Source organism: Salmo salar, chromosome ssa04 (assembly GCF_905237065.1).
Source record: "Salmo salar chromosome ssa04, Ssal_v3.1, whole genome shotgun sequence".
In the NCBI taxonomy this organism is placed as follows: domain Eukaryota; kingdom Metazoa; phylum Chordata; class Actinopteri; order Salmoniformes; family Salmonidae; genus Salmo; species Salmo salar.
In genome coordinates, this window is record NC_059445.1 from 18,857,050 (window position 1) to 18,878,761 (window position 21,712).

The 21,712-nt window shown below is 43.4% G+C and overlaps 1 protein-coding gene across 1 annotated transcript; it reads left to right on the plus strand.

Moving 5' to 3' along the window:
* On the plus strand, window positions 1–11,377 carry LOC106602445 (gastrula zinc finger protein 5-1-like). The gene is made up of 3 exons (XM_014195099.2): window positions 1–481; window positions 5,461–5,591; window positions 9,996–11,377. Exons 1-3 carry the CDS (start codon window positions 205–207, stop codon window positions 11,070–11,072), a joined length of 1,485 nt encoding a protein of 494 aa, XP_014050574.1. The 5' UTR covers window positions 1–204; the 3' UTR covers window positions 11,073–11,377.
* The last annotated feature ends 10,335 nt before the right edge of the window (window positions 11,378–21,712 follow it).

Sequence of the window (21,712 nt, forward strand, 5' to 3'; positions counted from 1 at the left end):
TATACCAAAGAAGAAGAAACAAGTGAAGTGACCAACAACAATTAACACGTTATCGGTTTTTACTTAGACATTTATTCACACCATGGAACTCAAAATATGACAAATTTAACAGCACAGTATCACATATGTACACCAGGTAGTCTTTCATTCGCGTTATTGTCAGGACATTATCTAGTTAACGCTAGCTGCTAACGTTAGCTAACAATGGCTAACTGTATGGTTTTTCACACTCAAATAGCCTCCATCATGGAGGCGCTAGCGAATGCAGCCGTGGAAGAGATCTGTAAACTCGTAGACGACGACTATGCAGTGTTTCGTTTGGAAATAACTCGAAGCCAGAAAGAAAATAGGGGATTGCGGCGGAAACTACTGGAATCGAAGGTGGCACGGGAGCGCGCAGAGAGGACAATGCGAGAGCGCGTCCTCACGAATCATCCCTGTAGTGCCAAGAGCCTCGTCCGATGCAGAGTAATGGCAAGAGGTACATTTAGCAGAATGCCGAGGATAATTTACTGCATTTCCTATTACTTACTAAATGAAAACATGGCAAATGGGGGTGTAGTGAGATACCCAATGGGCTGGAGGTTTTTCTTCACTACCCAATGGGCTGGAGGTTTTTCTTCTCATCATTCATCTTGAAAAAACGTACTGTATATTCAAATCGTGGAAATAATGAATCCGCCATCATTAACCAAATGATAATTATTGAAATAGCATGGGCGACCGAGGAAAAACTATTTAAGGCCATGTGGCAAGCACTAGTGATGGAGGTGTGAGAATTCGGGTCTGGGCAGAGGAGATGTAGTCTTTGTGTGCGTCTGTAAGTTGTGTTTCATGTGTATATTTGTATTTGGTGTTTAAAAAACTGGAAAATATACACTGCTCAAAGAAATAAAGGGAACACATAAACAACACAATGTAACTCCAAGTCAATCACACTTCTGTGAAATCAAACTGTCCACTTAGGAAGCAACACTGATTGACAATAAATTTCACATGCTGTTGTGCAAATGGAATAGACAACAGGTGGAAATTATAGGCAATAAGCAAGACACCCCCAATAAAGGAGTGGTTCTGCAGGTGGACCACATACCACTTCTCAGTTCCTATGCTTCCTGGCTGATGTTTTGGTCACTTTTGAATGCTGGCGGTGTTTTCACTCTAGTGGTAGCATGAGATGGAGTCTACAACCCACACAAGTGGCTCAGGTAGTGCAGCTCATCCAGGATGGCACATCAATGCGAGCTGTGGCAAGAAGGCTTGCTGTGTCTGTCAGCGTAGTGTCCAGAGCATGGAGGCGCTACCAGGAGACAGGCCAGTACATCAGGGGACGTGGAGGAGGCCGTAGGAGGGCAACAACCCAGCAGCAGGACCGCTACCTCCGCCTTTGTGCAAGGAGGAGCAGGAGGAGCACTGGCAGAGCCCTGCAAAATGACCTCCAGCAGGCCACAAATGTGCATGTGTCTGCTCAAACGGTCAGAAACAGACTCCATGAGGGTGGTATGAGGGCCCGACGTCCTCAGGTGGGGGTTGTGCTTACAGCCCAACACCGTGCAGGACGTTTGGCATTTGCCAGAGAACACCAAGATTGGCAAATTCGCCACTGGCGCCCTGTGCTCTTCACAGATGAAAGCAGGTTCACAATGAGTACATGTGACAGACGTGACAGAGTCTGGAGACGCCGTGGAGAACGTTCTGCTGCCTGCAACATCCTCCAGCATGACCGGTTTGGCGGTGGGTCAGTCATGGTGTGGGGTGGCATTTCTTTGGGGTGCCGCACAGCCCTCCATGTGCTCGCCAGAGGTAGCCTGACTGCTATTAGGTACCGAGATGAGATCCTCAGACCCCTTGTGAGACCATATGCTGGTGCGGTTGGCTCTGGGTTCCTCCTAATGCAAGACAATGCTAGACCTCATGTGGCTGGAGTGTGTCAGCAGTTCCTGCAAGAGGAAGGCATTGATGCTATGGACTGGCCCGCCCGTTCCCCAGACCTGAATCCAATTGAGCACATCTGGGACATCATGTCTCGCTCCATCCACCAACGCCACGTTGCACCACAGACTGTCCAGGAGTTGGCGGATGCTTTAGTCCAGGTCTGGGAGGAGATCCCTCAGGAGACCATCCGCCACCTCATCAGGAGCATGCCCAGCCGTTGTAGGGAGGTCATACAGGCACGTGGAGGCCACACACACTACTGAGCCTCATTTTGACTTGTTTTAAGGACATTACATCAAAGTTGGATCAGCCTGTAGTGTGGTTTTCCACTTTAATTTTGAGTGTGACTCCAAATCCAGACCTCCATGGGTTGATAAATTGGATTTCCATTGATTATTTTTGTGTGATTTTGTTGTCAGCACATTCAACTATGTAAAGACAAAATTATTTAATAAGATTATTTCATTCATTCAGATCTAGGATGTGTTGTTTAAGTGTTCCCTTTTTTTGAGCAGTGTATATATGACCTCCACTCATCACTGTCAAACGCTCCTTGAAACATTTCGACGAGCAAGCCTTTCTAATCGACCTGGCCCTGGTATCCTGGAAAGATATTGACCTCATCCCGTCAGTAGAGGATGCCTGGTTATTTTTTTTAAATGCCTTCCTCACCATCTTAAATAAGCATGCCCATTTCAAGAAATTTAGAACCAGGAACAGATATAGCCCTTGGTTCTCCCCAGACCTGACTGCCCTTAACCAACACAAAAATATCCTGTGGCGTTCTGCATTAGCATCGAACTGCCCCCCGCGATATGCAACTTTTCAGAGAAGTTAGAAACCAATACACACAGGCAGTTAGAAACGCCAAGGCTAGCTTTTTCAAACAGAAATTTGCTTCCTGCAACTCAAACTCTAAAAAGTTCTGGGACACTGTAAAGTCCATGGAGAATAAGAACACCTCCTCCCAACTGCCCACTGCACTGAGGATAGGAAACTCTGTCACCACCGATAAGCCCACTATAATTGAGAATTTCAATAAGCATTTTTCTTCGGCTGGCCATGCTTTCCACCTAACTACCCCTACTGCATTCAACAGCACTGCACCCCCCACAGCTACTCGCCCAAGCCTCCCCCATTTCTCCTTCTCCCAAATCCATTCAGCTGATGTTCTGAAAGAGCTGCAAAATCTGGAACACTACAAATCAGCTGGGCTTGACAATCTGAACCCTTTCTTTCTAAAATTATCTGCCGAAATTATTGCAACCCCTATTACTAGCCTGTTCGACCTCTCTTTCGTGTCGTCTGAGATTCCCATAGATTGGAAAGCAGCTGCTGTCATCCCCCTCTTCAAAGGAGGTGACACTCTTGACCCAAATTGCTACAGACCTATATCCATCCTACCCTGCCTTTCTAAGGTCTTCGAAAGCCAAGTCAACAAACAGATTACCGACCATTTCGAATCCCACCGCACCCTCTCCGCTATGCAATCTGGTTTCAGAGCTGGTCATGGGTGCACCTCAGCCACGCTCAAGGTGTGGCGACATCGTAACCGCCATCGATAAGAACGACATCGTAACCGCCATCGATAAGAAACAATACTGTGCTGCCGTATTCATTGACCTGGCCAAAGCTTTTGACTCTGTTAATCACCACATCCTCATCAGCAGACTCAGTAGCCTTGGTTTCTCAAACGATTGCGTCGCCTGGTTCACCAACTACTTCTCTGATAGAGTTCAGTGTGTCAAATCGGAGGGCCTGCTGTCCGGACCTCTGGCAGTCTCTATGGGGGTACCACAGGGTTAAATTCTTCGGCCAACTCTTTTCTCTGTATACATCAATGATGTCGCTCTTGCTGCTGGTGAATCTCTGATCCACCTCTACGCAGACGACACCATTCTGTATACTTCTGGCCCTTCTTTGGACACTGTGTTAACAACCCTCCAGACGAGCTTCAATGCCATACAACTCTCCTTCCGTGGTCTCCAACTGCTCCAAAATACAAGTAAAACTAAATGCATGCTCTTCAACCGATCGCTGCCTGCACCTGCCCGCCTGTCCAGCATCACTTCTCTGGACGGTTCTGACTTAGAATTTGTGGATAACTACAAATACCTAGGTGTCTGGTTAGACTGTAAACTCTCCTTCCAGACTCACATCAATCATCTCCAATCCAAAGTTAAATCTAGAATTGGCTTCCTATTTCGCAACAAAGCATCCTTCACTCATGCTGCCAAACATACCCTCGTAAAACTGACCATCCTACCGATCCTCGACTTTGGCGATGTCATTTACAAAATAGCCTCCAATACCCTACTCAACAAGCTGGATGCAGTCTATCACAGTGCCATCCGTTTTGTCACCAAAGCCCCATACACTACCCACTACTGCGACCTGTACGCTCTCGTTGGCTGGCCTTCGCTTCATAATCGTCGCCAAACACATTGGCTCCAGGTCATCTACAAGACCCTGCTAGGTAAAGTCCCCCCTTATCTCTGCTCACTGGTCACCATAGCAGCACCCACCTGTTGCACGCGCTCCAGCAGGTATATCTCTCTGGTCACCCCTAAAGCCAACTCCTCCTTTGGTCGTCTCTCCTTCCAGTTCTCTGCTGCCAATGACTGGAACGAACTACAAAAATCTCTGAAACTGGAAACACTTATCTCCCTCACTAGCTTTAAGCACCAGCTATCAGAGCAGCTCCCAGATCACTGCACTTGTACATAGCCCATCTATAATTTAGCCCAAACTACTACCTCTTCCCCTACTGTATTTATTTATTTTATTTATTATTTTGCTCCTTTGCACCATATTATTTATATTTTAACTTTGAACTTTCTTCAAATTATAATTCTACCATTCCAGTGTTTTACTTGCTATACTTTATTTACTTTGCCACCATGGCCTTTTTTTGCCTTTACCTCCCTTATCTCACATCATTTGCTCACATTGTATATAGTCTTATTTTTGTCTACTGTATCATTGATTGTATGTTGTTTTACTCCATGTGTAACTCTGTGTTTTTTTTTAATGTTGTCGAACTGCTTTGCTTTATCTTGGCCAGGTCGCAATTGTAAATGAGAACTTGTTCTCAACTTGCCTACCTGGTTAAATAAAGGTGAAATAAATAAATAAACAGTATCAAGAAGTTGTCCATTGAGGTCTGGAGGGCTGCACTGAATTTAAATATTTCCTTGCTGTCAAAATTAGCAAAAAAATTGTCCTCCATCCATCGTTTTTGGATGCTACCTGACTATCTTTCATTTAATTGATTATTAGCAAGCTGGACACAATCATGAAACTGTATGAATGTGGGACCATTATCATTTCTACACAGGTTTTAGTAATTTTAAAGTATATTGAGTTTGTAAAAAATATATATATATATATATATATATTACTCAAACCAGCCAAGGGCTGATTGGCCGGTTTACATCCTTGCCAATTCTAGTCAGTGTCAAAACTACCAATAGTGTACAATATAGCAATGACAGTACCTAACTTTTCCCCAAATCACTCTCTCAGGTGAAGGACATCTCACTGGAGGCTACAGGAGCTTTGTGAAGCCAGTGGGACACAATACATGGAGAGATGACCAACCAATCACTGTTGATGAGGCGAGTAGAACCTCGATCCAGCAAGTTATTGTGATAGAGGTCAGTGCAATAGTATTAAATCACATCAAATGTTGCCAGTTTATTTCAGAAAGGCTCCCATCAGCTATTCACTTGCTTACATGTACAGGTTCATGTACAGGTGAAGTTGGAAGTTTGCATACACCTTAGCCAAATAGATTTAAACTCAGTTTTTCACAATTCCTGACATTTAATCCTAGTACAAATTCCCTGTCTTCGGTCAGTTAGGATCACCACTTTATTTTAAGTATGTGAAATGTCAGAATAATAGTAGAGATTTTGGAAGTATGCTTGGGGTCATTGTCCATTTGGAAGACCCATTTGCAACCAAGCTTCAACTTCCTGACTGATGTCTTGAGATGTTGCTTCAATATATCCACGTAATTTTCCTACCTCATGATGCCATCTATTTTGTGAAGTGCACCAGTCCCTCCTGCAGCAAAGCACCCCCACAACATGATGCTGCCACCCCAGTGCTTCACGGTTGGGATGGTGTTCTTCGGCTTGCAAGCCTCCCCCTTTTTCCTCGAAACATAACGATGGTCATTATGGCCAAACAGTTCAATTTTTGTTTCATCAGACCAGAGGACATTTCTCCAAAAAGTACGATCTTTGTCCCCATGTGCAGTTGCAAACCGTAGTCTGGCTTTTTTTTATGCCGGTTTTGGAGCAGTGGATTCTTCCTTGCTGAGCGGCCTTTCAGGTTATGTCAATATAGGACTCGTTATACTGTGGATATAGATACTTTTGTACCTGTTTCCTCCAGCATCTTCACAAGGTACTTTGCTGTTTTTCTGGGATTGATTTGCACTTTTCGCACCAAAGTAAGTTCATTTTTAGGAGACAGAACGCATCTCCTTCCTGAGCAGTATGACGGCTGCGTGGTCCCATGGTGTTTATACTTGCGTACTATTGTTTGTACAGAAGAATGTGGTACCTTCAGGCGTTTGGAAATTGCTCCAAAGGATGAACCAGACTTGTGGAGGCCTACAATTTATTTTTTGAGGTCTTGGCTGATTTCTTTTGACTTTACCATGATGTTAAGCAAAGAGGCACTGAGTTTGAAGGTAGGCCTTGAAATACATACACAGGTAAACCTCCAATTGACTCAAATGATGTAAATTAGCCTGTCATGGCTTTAGAAGCTTCTGATATCATTTTCTGTAACTTTCCAAGCTATTTAAAAGCACTGTCAACTTAGTGTATGTAAACTTCTGACCCACTGGAATTGAGATTAAGTGAAATCTGTCTGTAAACCATTGTTGGAAGAATTACTTGTGTCATGCACAAAGTAGATGTCCTAACCGACTTGCCAAAACTATAGTTTGTTAACAAGAGCTTTAAAGATTCCAACCTAAGGGTATGTAAACTTCCAACTGTATCTGCCATAGGGGAGCTTGTAAGACTTCCCTACAACAAGTAGGGAAGTAAACAAATTGAGTGGTCATGTGATAATGAACTAGAATGTATTGGCCTGAACGTTACACTGTCTCCCCAAATGTCCTTTACCCTTATTGGAATGTATAGACCACCTTCCACCAAAAGTGTGTTTTTTGATCAGTTTAATAACATGCTTAGGGAATGTGATTTTGGGAAGGAGGTCATCTTAATGGGAGATTTTAATATTAATTATGAAGACAAGTCTTGTAGCAAATCCCTCAAACGGATCACTAATACCTTTGACCTTACACAGCTCGTTAAAGGGCCAACCAGGGTGACTTGTTGCTCTAAAACACAGATTGATTTGGTGTTCAGTAATAAATCAGAGAGAGTGACTAAATCATTCAATATGGTTACTGGGCTATCTGATCATAATTTGACACTTATAGCCAGAAAGCTGTCTAAGAGCAGGTTTAAGCTCTCTACTGTTAGAAAGCCGGATCAACTAAGAATACCTAAGAGTGAATTAAACTATTTTGAAAACGCAATTAATGAAATTAACTGGAATGATCTCTTGTCCTGTGCAGACGTGGAAGCTGATAGTGAGGTTTTTCTATCCACAATCCAGGCTAAAATAAATGGTTTCCTAAAGAAAATCAAATCCAAACCTGGCCAAAAGAGCACTCTTCCTTGGCTAAATGGAGAAATTTGGAAATTGATGAAAGAACGAGATTATGCTCTAAAAACAGCCCTAAAATTCAAATTAGAGCATGACAGACGTAGGTTTACCATGTTGAGAAATAAGGTGACGAAAGAAATCAGACAGGCCAAGGCAAACTTTTTTATTAACATAATTGGTGAGGCAAAGGGAAATTCTAAATTGATCTGGGAGAATCAAAAAAAGTTTACAGGGAAAGACCATAGTAATAATGCAAAAAGACTAGAAATCATGGTGAATAGCAATCTAACACAGGATGCAGTCGAAATAGCAATAGCCTTCAATTCCTACTTCATTGACTCTGTCAAGGTACTGACACAGAACCCCTCCACTGGTTTATTGGGCTCAGTGCTAGTGAATGACGCTCAACCTGTCTTCATCATAAGGGAGGTTTCTGAGTCAAAGGTGAACAAGGTGATTAGCTCACTAAAGAACTCTAAATCCAAAGATGTGTTTGGGCTGGACTCTACCTTTCTTAAAAACTACAGAGTCACTCATTGGCCCCATTACTAAGGTCACCAACACATCTATTGGTCTGGGGGTGTTTCCAAGGGTATGAAAGTCAGCCATAATAACGGCCATCTTTAAATCGGGCGACCCTGCTGACCTGAGTAACTACAGGCCCATTAGTATACTACCTGTAGTGTCGAAGGTTGTTGAAAAGTGTGTAGCAGAACAACTGATTTCCCACCTCAACAACAGCCCCTTCACATTACACTCCATGCAGTTTGGCTTCAGAGCGAAACACTCCACAGAAACGGCCAACTGCTTTCTTCTGGAAAATGTGAAGTCCAAGATGGACAAAGGGGGCGTTGTTGGGGCTGTGTTTCTGGACCTAAGGAAGGCTTTCGATACTGTTAACCATGAGATTCTCATCACAAAATTGTCCAAGTTCAACTTTTCCCCCGATGCCTTGAGATGGATGAAATCATACCTTGAAGGCAGAACTCAGTGTGTCAGAGTGAGCAATGAGCTGTCGCCCACTCTTAGCTATGATGTGGGCGTGCCCCAAGGGTCAATACTGGGGCCCCTCCTGTTCAGCCTGTACATTAATGATCTGCCTTCTGTCTGCACTGGGTCTGAAGTTCAAATGTATGCAGATGATACAGTGATATATGTGCATGCAAAGAGCAAACAACAAGCTGCACAAGAACTCACTACTGTAATGGTCCAGGTTACAAAGTGGCTCAATGTGAAAAAAAGTGTTTGCATGTTCTTCACAAAGAGGGCAACAGATGCTACTGAACCAGATGTCTATGTGTCAGGGGAGAAGCTCCAGGTGGTATCTGATTTTAAGTACCTTGGCATCATACTTGATTCCAACCTCTCTTTTAAAAAGCTTGTGAAAAAGGTAATTCAAATAACCAAATTCAACCTAGCTAATTTCCGATTTATACGAAATTGTTTGACCACAGAGGTAGCAAGACTGTACTTCAAATCGATGATACTCCCCCACTTAACATACTCCTTGACTAGTTGGGCCCAAGCTTGCTATACAACATTAAAACCTATTCAGTCTGTCTACAAACAGGCTCTCAAAGTGCTCGATAGGAAGCCCAATAGCCATCATCACTGTTACATCCTCAGAAAGCATGAGCTCCTGAGTTGTGAAAATCTTGTGCAATACACCGACGCATGTCTTGTATTCAAGATCCTAAATGGCCTAGCTCCCCCTCCACTCAGTATTTTTGTTACACAGAAAACCCAAACATATGGCAGCAGATCCACAAGGTCTGCCATGAGAGGTGACTGTATAGTTCCCTTAAGGAAAAGCACCTTTAGTAAATCCGCTTTCTCTGTGAGAGCGTCCCATGTCTGGAATACACTGCCATCAGACACACATAACTGCACCACATATCACACTTTCACAAAATGCATGAAGACATGGCTAAAGGTCAATCAGATTTGTGAACATAATCACTAGCTGTGTATTGCCACTTTCCATGTTGTCTGTAGCTTGTGAGGTGTGGAAACACTGTTGTTTTTATGGCTTTTGTCTTGTTGCTTTTTGTTCTATGTTGCTCTGTCTGTATGTTACATCTTGCTTGTCCTATGTTGCTCTGTCTGTATGCTTTGTCTTGCTTGTCCTATGTTACTCTGCGTGTGCTCACTGTTCAATGATTGTCTATATTGTAATTGTTTTTAATAACCTGCCCGGGGACTGAGGTTGAATATTAGCCGGCTGGCTAAAACCGGCACTTTTACTGAAACGTTGATTAATGTGCACTGTCCCTGTAAAAATAAAAAATAAAAATAAAAATAAACTCAAACATTGTTATCCAGTTCAACTCATGTACTGATCATAACCTCCTCTCTTCTTGTGTCAGTCTGCAGATGCAGAGGCTGCAGGTCCTGGGGTCAAGCTGGAGAGGTCTGAAGGAGAGGAGGACCCACAACACAGCAGAGACATCCAGACTGGATTGGCTGGAGTGCCCCCTGTCGCTACGGAGGACCCCACCATCACCCCAGCGCAGCCTAGGACCCAACGCAGCATGACGGCGGTCAGTGGAACGCCGAACGCCGTCCTCAAGTCAGAGACAGACACAGAGACTTTAACAGTGCTGGAGCGACTGGGCTGTCCTCCTGCTCCCCGCTCAAAGTATTTACTTCACGGTAACCTGAGCCCGGTTCTGTCCCATCAGGACTCAGGTGACGCGTTACAGACTGGCAATGATCCATCCTGTTCATATGTTACAGAGAGAGAGATGATACCTGGTGACAGGCCTGTGGGCTTAGATACACAGACTGATCCAATGAGAGGGGACTGGAACCAGTACTGTAGTGGTGTATACTCTGAAGGGCGCCTAGATAAGAAAGGAGAGGGTCTGGTCATAGATGAGGTGAAAGTGGAGGGTGACACTCCTCTGACATGGAATGCAGACAAGACTCACTTAGGAGGCCAGCCGCAGGGCAACACTAGTGACTTCTTAGACTACAGGGAAAGCTTACAGACAAATCCAAATGTTGCAACTCACTACCCTTTACACACGCTCAGTGATCGCGACCCAGTGTCCACGTCGATGGCACCTTCCGATTCACACGGACACGTCCTTTTCAATCAGGTATTGAACTCAAACGACAGGGCTAGAGCGCAGACTCAGGGAGGGGGAGCAACATCAGGTAATTGTAAAGAGAAACGGTTCCTCTGCATGTTCTGTAACAAAGGCTTCCGCTACCCCCAGAAGGTGGAGATCCACCAGAGGATCCACACAGGGGAAAAACCCTTCAGCTGTAACCAGTGTCACATGCGCTTCGCTCAGGCTGGCACCCTGAAGAGACACCAGAGGGTCCACACAGGGGAGAAACCCTTCAGCTGTACCCAGTGTCAAATGCGCTTCGCCCAGGCTTGCAACCTGAAGATGCACCTGAAGGTCCACATGGGAGAAAGGTCTTCTGACGTTTAGATCAAACCCTGCATTAAAGACAAAGGTGCATTTTCATTGTTGTCAACATAAAATATCCACAGATGCATTTGGAATAACGAGAGTAACAGATTTCAGTGTTGAATATTCCTGGGTAGAATATTGCATCCAGACATTGTGTGGTATATAAGGCATATTTAAGTCCAAAACGTCTGTTACATAGTGTTTGTACTGTGTAGGCTACAGTGAGGGGGAAAAAGTATTTGATCCCCTGCTGATTTTGTACGTTTGCCCACTGACAAAGAAATGATCAGTCTATAATTTTAATGATAGGTTTATTTAAACAGTGAGAGACAGAATAACAACCAAAAAATCCAGAAAAACTCATGTCAAAAATGTTATAAATTGATTTGCATTTTAATGAGGGAAATAAGTATTTGACCCCCTCTCAATCAGAAAGATTTCTGGCTCCCGGGTGTCTTTTATACAGGTAACGAGCTGAGATTAGGAGCAAACTCTTAAATGGAGTGCTCCTAATCTCAGTTTGTTACCTGTATAACAGACACCTGTCCACAGAAGCAATCAATCAATCAGATTCCAAACTCTCCACCATGGCCAAGACCAAAGAGCTCTCCAAGGATGTCAGGGACAAGATTGTATACCTACACAAGGCTGGAATGGGCTACAAGACCATCGCCAAGCAGCTTGGTGAGAAGGTGACAACAGTTTTTACTCTGATTATTCGCAAATGGAAGAAACATAAAAGAACTGTCAATCTCCCTCGGCCTGGGGCTCCATGCAAGATCTCACCTCGTGGAGTTGCAATGATCATGAGAACGGTGAGGAATCAGCCCAAAACTACACGGGAGGATCTTGTCAATGATCTCAAGGCAGCTGGGACCATAGTCACCAAGAAAACAATTGGTAACACACTACACCGTGAAGGACTGAAATCCTGCAGCGCTCGCAAGGTCCCCCTGCTCAAGAAAGCACATATACATGCCCATCTGAAGTTTGCCAATGAACATCTGAATGATTCAGAGGACAACTGGGTGAAAGTGTTGTGGTCAGATGAGACCAAAATTGAGCTCTTTGGCATCAACTCAACTTGCCATGTTTGGAGGAGGAGGAATGCTGCCTATGACCCCAAGAATACCATCCCCACCGTCAAACATGGAGGTGGAAACATTATGCTTTGGGGGTGTTTTTCTGCTAAGGGGACAGGACAACTTAACCGCATCAAAGGGACGATGGACGGGGCCATGTACCGTCAAATCTTGGGTGAGAACCTCTTTCCCTCAGCCAGGGCATTGAAAATGGGTCGTGGATGGGTATTCCAGCATGACAATGACCCAAAACACAAGGCAACAAAGGAGTGGCTCAAGAAGAAGCACATTAAGGTCCTGGAGTGGCCTAGCCTGTCTCCAGACCTTAATCCCATAGAAAATCTGTGGAGGGAGCTGAAGGTTTGAGTTGCCAAACGTCAGCCTCGAAACCTTAATGACTTGGAGAAGATCTGCAAAGAGGAATGGGACAAAATCCCTCCTGAGATGTGCGCAAACCTGGTGGCCAACTACAAGAAATGTCTGACCTCTGTTATTGCCAACAAGGGTTTTGCCAATAAGTACTAAGTCATGTTTTGCAGTGGGGTCAAATACCTATTTCCCTCATTTAAAATGCAAATCAATTTATAACATTTTTTACATGCGTTTTTCTGGATTCTTTGGTTGTTATTCTGTCTCTCACTGTTCAAATAAACCTACCATTAAAATTATAGACTGATCATTTCTTTGTCAGTGGGCAAACGTACAAAATCAGCAGGGGATCAAATACTTTTTTCCCTCACTGTATATGATGTTCACAAATGCCTATTTCATTACTTCCATTCAACTAAATTTTTTTCACAAGAAATAATGCAGTTTATCAAATTCATGCAGATTTTTAGTTGAGGTGTGTGGTTTTCATATGGTGTATTTAACACTTGTTTTTGTTTAATAAACACAAAATGGGACTTTTCATTCTAAGACTTTCATTGAGACTCTCTTTAATATACATCACATCTGATCTCACCCTACTCTGCATACACACCCGACAGCGTTTTATAACCAATATACACTTACTAAATATAGCTACACATACCCACACACTAACAAACCTCTACTGTACACATCAAAATAGTTTAGTCAGGTTTGTCTGACTTTTGACTTATCGTCGCTGACTCATATTTACCCACAACATCATATTTATGTCCACCAGGATGGGTTTAATGATGATAGGTGTAGCCCTTTCCACTCACAGGCCCTATCATCATATACTGATTGAAAATGGCAAATGTTTTCATTGATAAGCGCCTAAATTAGAACGCAGTGGCTGTACATGACGTCAGGGCTCAGGTTCTCCGCTTCCCATCACTGTATGGGTTTTGACTGACAGCCGTTATAAATTTGAGCACCGTGCGCGACAAGATACCCCCATCCCTCCCGCTAATTGGGCTACTTTTGCACATTTGTCTGAGTGGGGCAAATATAAATTGAGAGGAGTCGATGTGTTCAGAAAGATGAGACGTTGAGGATTATAATAAATACCACTGATGTCATACAAGCAAACCACACCTATGAGTCCAAATGTGCACTTCACATTTCCATATTTGACAACTCATGTTATTTACAGTATCAACGTTTATGATCGCTATGTTTGATCCACAGTTACAAAGATGACATGCGTTATACCCTGGGTTGTCCTGAACACAATGAGCCTGTGTTTGTGAAGAAACTTATTGTGAAGAAACTTAGCCGCACAACACGCACTTGAATGCACTCATGACTCCATTCTATGTGCACCAAAATTACAATCTGTTTGTCTGAAGTGCCTTTTGAAAGCCTAACACTGTATGATCATATGGTATCACTTAGCTAGCCATGTTGGCAATAGAATACACTTTCAAATGATGCCCACCTCACCCAGATTGTGATGTATAATGATTGTGTTAACAACAACAGTAATTGTGTGATGTTGGGGATGCGGGGCTGTGTTACAAACAACAAAAAATGACAAGTGTGCTTGCTTCAGTTCCTCAATGGCAAAATGCTGAGAAATCTACAGTAAATATAAAATGCACATCAAATTAACAATGTCATTTCTGGATTCAGTCTTGTGTCAGGTGAACTGTTGTGTCCTCACCTTTGGTCTGATAATTTACCATAATCCCTAAAGTGTTCTCTTTCAATTTCTACCATGGTAATGCATATGTTTTTTATAGTTATTCTGTTATAGGCCAATTTCAACAAGTGGAAGTCATTCTGTAACTATAGTATAGGACTCAAACGTAGTGGGGATGGGTAAACACTCTGTTGAAAGTGTGTTTACATACCTGAGGGAGTGTATGTCTGTGTAATCTGTATCACCTCACTCTTCCAGGAGGAGGGTCCAGAGGTGCTGCTGATTTTTATTTTTTTATTTTTTATTTCACCTTTATTTAACCAGGTAGGCTAGTTGAGAACAAGTTCTCATTTGCAACTGCGACCTGGCCAAGATAAAGCACAGCAGTTCGACACATACAACAACACAGAGTTACACATGGAATAAACAAACATACAGTCAATAATACAGTAGAAAAAGTCTATATACAGTGTGTGCAAATGAGGTAAGATAAGGGAGGTAAGGCAATAAATAGGCCATGGTGGCGAAGTAATTACAAAATACCAATTAAACACTGGAATGATTGATGTGCAGAAGATGAATGTGCAAGTAGAGATACTGGGGTGCAAAGGAGCAAGATAAATACAGTAAGGGGATGAGGTAGTTGGATGGGCTATTTACAGATGGGCTATGTGCAGTGATCTGTGAGCTGCTCTGACAGCTGGTGCTTAAAGCTAGTGAGGGAGATATGAGTCTCCAGCTTCAGTGATTTTTGCAGTTCATTCCAGTCATTGGCAGCATTCTTTTGAAGAGATTGGAAACCCAAATTGGTCTACGCAGACAATTTCTGGCCTGGTTTAGATCTTATCTGTCAGAAAGATATCAGTTTGTCTCTGTGGATGGTTTGTCCTCTGACAAATCAACTGTACATTTCGGTGTACCTCAAGGTTCTGTTTTAGGACCACTATTGTTTTCACTATATATTTTACCTCTTTGTGATGTCATTCGGAAACATAATGATAACTTTCAGCTGTACATTTCGATGAAACATGGTGAAGACCCAAAATTGCCCTCGCTGGAAGCCTGTTTCAGACATAAGGAAGTGGATGGCTGCAAATGTTCTACTTTTTTAAATTCGGACAAAACAGAGATGCTTGTTCTAGGTCCCAAGAAACAAAGAGATCTTCTGTTGAATCTGACAATTCATCTTGATGGTTGTACAGTCGTCTCAAATAAAACTGTGAAGGACCTCGCCGTTACTCTGGACCCTGATCTCTCTTTTGACAAACATATCAAGACTGTTTCAAGGACAGCTTTTTTCCATCTTCGTAACATTGCAAAAATCAGAAACTTTCTGTCCAAAAATGATGCAGAAAAATTCATCCATGCTTTTGTCACTTCTAGGTTAGACTACTGCAATGCTATACTTTCCGGCTACCCGGACAAAGCACTAAATAAACTTCAGTTAGTGCTAAACATGGCTGCTAGAATCTTGACTAGAACCCAAAAATGTGATCATATTACTCCAATGCTAGCCTCTCCACACTGGCTTCCTGTTAAGGTAAGGGCTGATTTCAAGGTTTTACTGCTAACCTACAAAGCATTACATGGGCTTGCTCCTACCTATCTTTCCGATTTGGTCCTGCTGTACATACCTACACGTACGCTACGGTCACAAGACGCAGGCCTCCTTACTGTCCCTAGAATTTCTAAACAAACAGCTGGAGGCAGGGCTTTCGCCTACAGAGCTCAATTTTTATGTAATGGTCTGCCTACCCATGTGAGAGACGCAGACTCGGTCTCAACCTTTAAGTCTTTATTGAAGACTCATCTCTTCAGTAGGTCCTATGATTGAGTGTAGTCTGGCCCAGGAGTGTGAAGGTGAACGGAAAGGCACTGGAGCAACGAACCGCCCTTGCTGTCTCTGCCTGGCCGGTTCCCCTCTCTCCACTGGGATTCTCTGCCTCTAACCCTGTTACAGGGGCTGAGTCACTGGCTTACTGGTGCTCTTCCATGTCGTCCCTGTGAGGGGTGCGTCACTTGAGTGGGTTGAGTCATTGACGTGATCTTCCTGTCTGGGTTGGCACCCCCCCTTGGGTTGTGCCATGGTGGAGATCTTTGTGGGCTATACTCGGCCTTGTCTCAGGATGGTAAGTTGGTGGTTGAAGATAACCCTCTAGTGGTGTGGGGGCTGTGCTTTGGCAAAGTGGGTGGGGTTATATCCTGCCTGTTTGGCCCTGTCCGGGGGTATTGTCGGATGGGGCCACAGTGTCTCCCGACCACTTCTGTCTCAGCCTCCAGTATTTATGCTGCAGTAGTTTATGTGTCGGGGGGCTAGGGCCAGTCTATTATATCTGGAGTATTTCTCCTGTCTTATCCGGTGTCCTGTGTGAATTTAAGTATGCTCTCTCTAACTCTTTCTCTCTTTCTTTCTTTCTCTCTCTCGGAGGACCTGAGCCCTAGGACCATGCCTCAGGACTATCTGGCCTGATGACTCCTTGCTGTCCCCAGTCCACCTGGCCGTGCTGCTGCTCCAGTTACAACTGTTCTGCCTGCGGCTATGGAATCCTGACCTGTTCACCGGACTTGCTACCTGTCCCAGACCTGCTGTTTTCAACTCTCTAGAGACAGCAGGAGCGGTAGAGATACTCTGAATGATCGTTTATGAAAAGCCAACTGACATTTACTCCTGAGGTGCTGACCTGCTGCACCCTCGACATCCACTGTGATTATTATTATTTGACCCTAGCCTGGTTCCTCTCTAGGTTTCTTCCTAGGTTCTGGCCTTTCTAGGGAGTTTTTCCTAGCCACCGTGCTTCTACACCTGCATTGCTTGCTGTTTGGGGTTTTAGGCTGAGTTTCTGTACAGCACTTTGAGATATCAACTGATGTAAGAAGGGCTTTATAAATAAATTTGATTTGAACTGGAAAGAAAGGCGACAAAAGGAAGAATTGGCTTTGGGGGTGACCAGTGAGATATACCTGCTGGAGCGCGTGCTACGGGTGGGTGCTGCTATGGTGACCAGTGAGCTGAGATAAGGCGGGGCTTTACCTAGCAAAGACTTGTAGATGACCTGGAGCCAATGGGTTTGGCGACGAGTATGAAGCGAGGGCCAGCCAATGAGAGTGTACAGACGTAGAGTTCGAGCGCAAAGCTAATGATATTCGCACCAGGTTCCTGCCACGCGGGTATGATAAAAGTGTTATTGACAGGCCTATACGCTTGCTAGAGATACTGAAAGTCAAAGTCTGGTACTAATACTGAATAGAAAACAGGACAAAATGCCCCCACGTTTGTTTTCCCACGGAGTCGCGTTAAATACATTGTATTGAAACATGCTCAAAAGCGATCGAAATCAACGTGAGTTCACAACATTGCCCCTTTGCATTTGTTTTCGCCGTGCGCACAATCTAGCCGATTCCGTTACGCACAGCATGCAGTTACCCAAGAAGCGTGGCACTTGGTTCCCAGGCCAGACCAATGACAATTACAAGTGTGGACACTGTGACAACAGACCAATAAAAACTGTTTTACTACCTGAGAACAGGTAAATAATAGAAAATCAAAAGCTTCATTAATTGTAGCAGCTCAAATGCATCTGCGGGGCTGCTTATATTGGTCAAACTGAACGAGCATTGAAACTCCGCATCACAAAACATAAGGTTGCTTGCTATTCGTAATAAAAACACGGACTATGCTATTGCGGCCACTGCATAGAAGCCAACCATTGCTCACCCATAGACATAAAATGAATAAAACGGAGTTTGGAACCTGTAACCCTGGCAATTTAACTGGTACACTCGCAATGGCTGCCTGGTATTGTGATGCAATAATTTCAATGGTAATGTAGAATGTTCATTCAAATGATGTTAACTGATGTGGCTCATGCAATGGAATGTATTTTTTGTAATGTCAGTCGAGTTGATTCAATAAATCACAGCACATATTGATGGGTGCACTTCCTGCTTTTCTCCTATGGGTACACTCGCAATGGCCGCCAGTCCACCCCATTATGCCATCATTGACGTGAATGGGAATGTCTGTTCTATTCATTCTATTTTTATGGGCTCACCTTCCTCCCAGCACTTTGTAGCCATAGAACAAGTCCACATTTCACCAAGAGAAGGTAGATTAAAACAAAGAGAGGCATTCTGGCAGTACTCCTTTTAGGCAAACAGACCTTCGCTTGAACAACTTGAAAAAAGTGGCAATTGTACTGTTTGTCCATTTTGAGACGCCTTAGCCAGTATAAGCTTCTTCAAAATTAATCTGTCATTATCTTAGTCACGCAATTTTACATCTAACTAAGATCTTTGGTGCAGTATTTCTCCATGAAAAAATATGCACGAAAACGAGTCGTCTGTCGTTAAATATTATTTATTTTATTTCACCTTTATTTAACCAGGTAGGCCAGTAGAGAACAAGTTTTCATTTACAACTGCGACCTGGCCAAGATAAAGCAAAGCAGTGCGACAAAAACAACAACACAGAGTTACACATAAACAAATGTACAGTCAATAACACAATAGAAAAATCTATGTACAGTGTGTGCAAATGTAGAAGCGTAAGGGAGGTAAGGCAATGAATAGGCCATAGAGGCGAAATAATTACAATTTAGCATTAACACTGGAGTGATAGATGTGCAGAGGATGATGTGCAAGTAGAGATACTGGGGTGAAAAAGAGCAAGAGGATAAATAACAATATGGGGATAAGGTAGTTGGGTGTGCTATTTACAGATTGGCTGTGTACAGGTACAGTGATCCGTAAGCTGCTCTGACAGCTGATGCTTAAAGTTAGAGAGGGAGATATAAGATTCCAGCTTCAGTGATTTTTGCAATTCGTTCCAGTCATTGGCAGCAGACAACTGGAAGGAAAGGCGGCCAAAGTAAGTCTTGGCTTTGGGGATGACCAGTGAAATATACCTGCTGGGGGCGCGTGCTACGAGTGGGTGTTGATATGGTGACCAGTGATGGGCTTTACCTAGCAAAGACTTATAGATGACCTGGAGCCAGTGAGTTTGGCGACGAAAATGTAGTGAGGGTCAGCCAACGAGAGCATACATATGGGGCTTTGGTGACAAAACGGATGGCACTGTGAAAGACTATATCCAATTTGCTGAGTAGAGTGTTGGAGGCTATTTTGTAAATGACATCACCGAAGTCAAGGATCGGTACGATAGTCAGTTTTACGAGGGAATGTTTGGCAGCATGAGTGAAGGCTGCTTTGTTGCGAAATAGGAAGCCGATTCTAGATTTAATTTTGGATTGGAGATACTTAATGTGAGTCTGGAAGGAGAGCTTACAGTCTAACCAGACACCTACAGTTGAAGTCGGAAGTTTGCGTACACCTTAGCCAAATACATTTAAACTCAGTTTTTCACAATTCCTGATATTTAATCCCAGTCAAAATTCCCTGTTTTAGGTCAGTTAGGATCACCACTTTATTTTAAGAATGTAAAATGTCAGAATAATAGTAGAGAGAATGATTTATTTCATATTTTATTTCTTTCATCACATTCCCAGTGGGTCAGAAGTTTACATACACTCAATTAGTATTTGGTAGCATTGCCTTTAAATTGTTTAACTTGGGTCAAACGTTTCGGGTAGCCTTCCACAAGCTTCCCACAATAAATTGGGTGAATTTTGGCCCATTCCTCCTGACAGAGCTGGTGTAACTGAGTCGGGTCTGTAGGCCTCCTTGCTCGCACACACTTTTTCAGTTCTGCCCACAAATTTTCTATGGGATTAAGGTCAGGACTTTGTGATGGCCACTCCAATACCTTGACTTTGTTGTCCTTAAGCCATTTTGCCACATCTTTGGAAGTATGCTTGGGGTCATTGTCCATTTGGAAGACCCATTTGTGATCAAGCTTTAACTTCCTGACTGATGTCTTGAGATGTTGCTTCAATATATCCACATAATTTTCCTACCTCATGATGCCATCTATTTTGCGAAGTGCGCCAGTCCCTCCTGCAGCAAAGCACCTCCACAAGATGATGCTGCCACCCCCGTGCTTCACGGTTGGGATGATGTTCTTCAGCTTGCAAGCCTCCCCTTTTTTCCTCCAAACATAACGATGGTCATTATGGCCAAACAGTTCTATTTTTGTTTCATCAGACCAGAGGACATTTCTCCAAAAAGTACGATTTTTGTCCCCATGTGCAGTTGCAAACCGTAGTGTGGCTTTTTTATGGCGATTTTGGAGCAGTGGCTTCTTCCTTGCTGAGCGGCCTTTCAGGTTATGTTGATATAGGACTTGTTTTACTGTGCTTATATAGATACTTTTGTACCTGTTTCCTCCAGCATCTTCACAAAGTCCTTTACTGTTGTTCTGGGATTGATTTGCATTTTTCGCACCAAAGTACGTTCATCTCTAGGAGACAGAACTAATCTCCTTCCTGAGTGTTATGACGGCTGCATGGTCCCATGATGTTTATACTTGCGTACTATTGTTTGTACAGATGAACGTGGTATCTTCAGGCGTTTGGAAATTGCTCCCAAGGATGAACCAGACTTGTGGAGGTCTACAATTTATTTTTTGAGGTCTTGGCTGATTTCTTTTGATTTTCCCATGTCAAGCAAAGAGGCACTGAATTTGAAGGTAGGCCTTGAAATACATCCACAGGTACACCTCCAATTGACTAGAATTATGTCAATTAGCCTATCAGAAGCTTCTAAAGCCATGGCATCATTTTCTGGAATTTTCCAAGCTGTTTAAAGGCACAGTCAATTTAGTGTATGTAAACTTCTGACCCACTGGATTTGTCATACAGTGAATTATTAGTGAAATAATCTGTCTGTAAACAACTGTTGGAAAAATTACTTGTGTCATGCACAAAGTATAGGTCCTAACCGACTTGCCAAAACTATAGTTTGTTAACAAGAAATTTGTGGAGTGGTTGAAAAATGAATTTTAATGACTCCAACCTAAGTGTATGTAAACTTCCGACTTTAACTGTAGGTATTTGTAGTTGTCCACATATTCTAAGTCAGAACCGTCCAGAGTAGTGATGCTAGTCGGGCAGGTGCAGGCAACAATCAGTTGAAGAGCATGCATTTAGTTTTACTAGCATTTAAAAGCAGTCGGAGGCCACGCAAGGAGTGTTGTATGGCATTGAAGCTCGTTTGGAGGTTTGTTAACACAGTGTCCAAAGAAGGGCCAGATTTATACAGAATGGTGCCGTCTGCGTACAGGTGGATCAGAGAATCACCACCAGCAAGAGCAACATCATTGATATATACAGAGAAAAGAGTCAGCCCGAGAATTGAACCCTGTGGCACCCCCATAGAGACTGCCAGAGGTCCGGACAACAGGCCTTCCGATTTGACACACTGAACTCTATCTGAGAAGTAGTTGGTGAACCAGGCGAGGCAGTCATTTGAGAAACCAAGGATATTGAGTCTGCCGATAAGAATGCAGTGATTGACAGAGTCGAAAGCCTTGGCCAGGTCAATGAAGATGGCTGCACAGTACAGTCTTTTATCAATGGTGGTTATGATATCGTTTAGAACCTTGAGCGTGGCTGAGGTGCACCCATGAC

Excerpts from the sequence above, each read along its gene's own strand:
- LOC106602445 (XM_014195099.2), top strand. The coding sequence starts at position 205 with ATGGCTAACTGTATGGTTTTTCACACTCAAATAGCCTCCATCATGGAG. Across the intron at positions 482-5,460 it reads ATGCAGAGTAATGGCAAGAG|GTGAAGGACATCTCACTGGA; the intron begins GTACATTTAGCA and ends TCACTCTCTCAG. Across the intron at positions 5,592-9,995 it reads AGCAAGTTATTGTGATAGAG|TCTGCAGATGCAGAGGCTGC; the intron begins GTCAGTGCAATA and ends TTCTTGTGTCAG.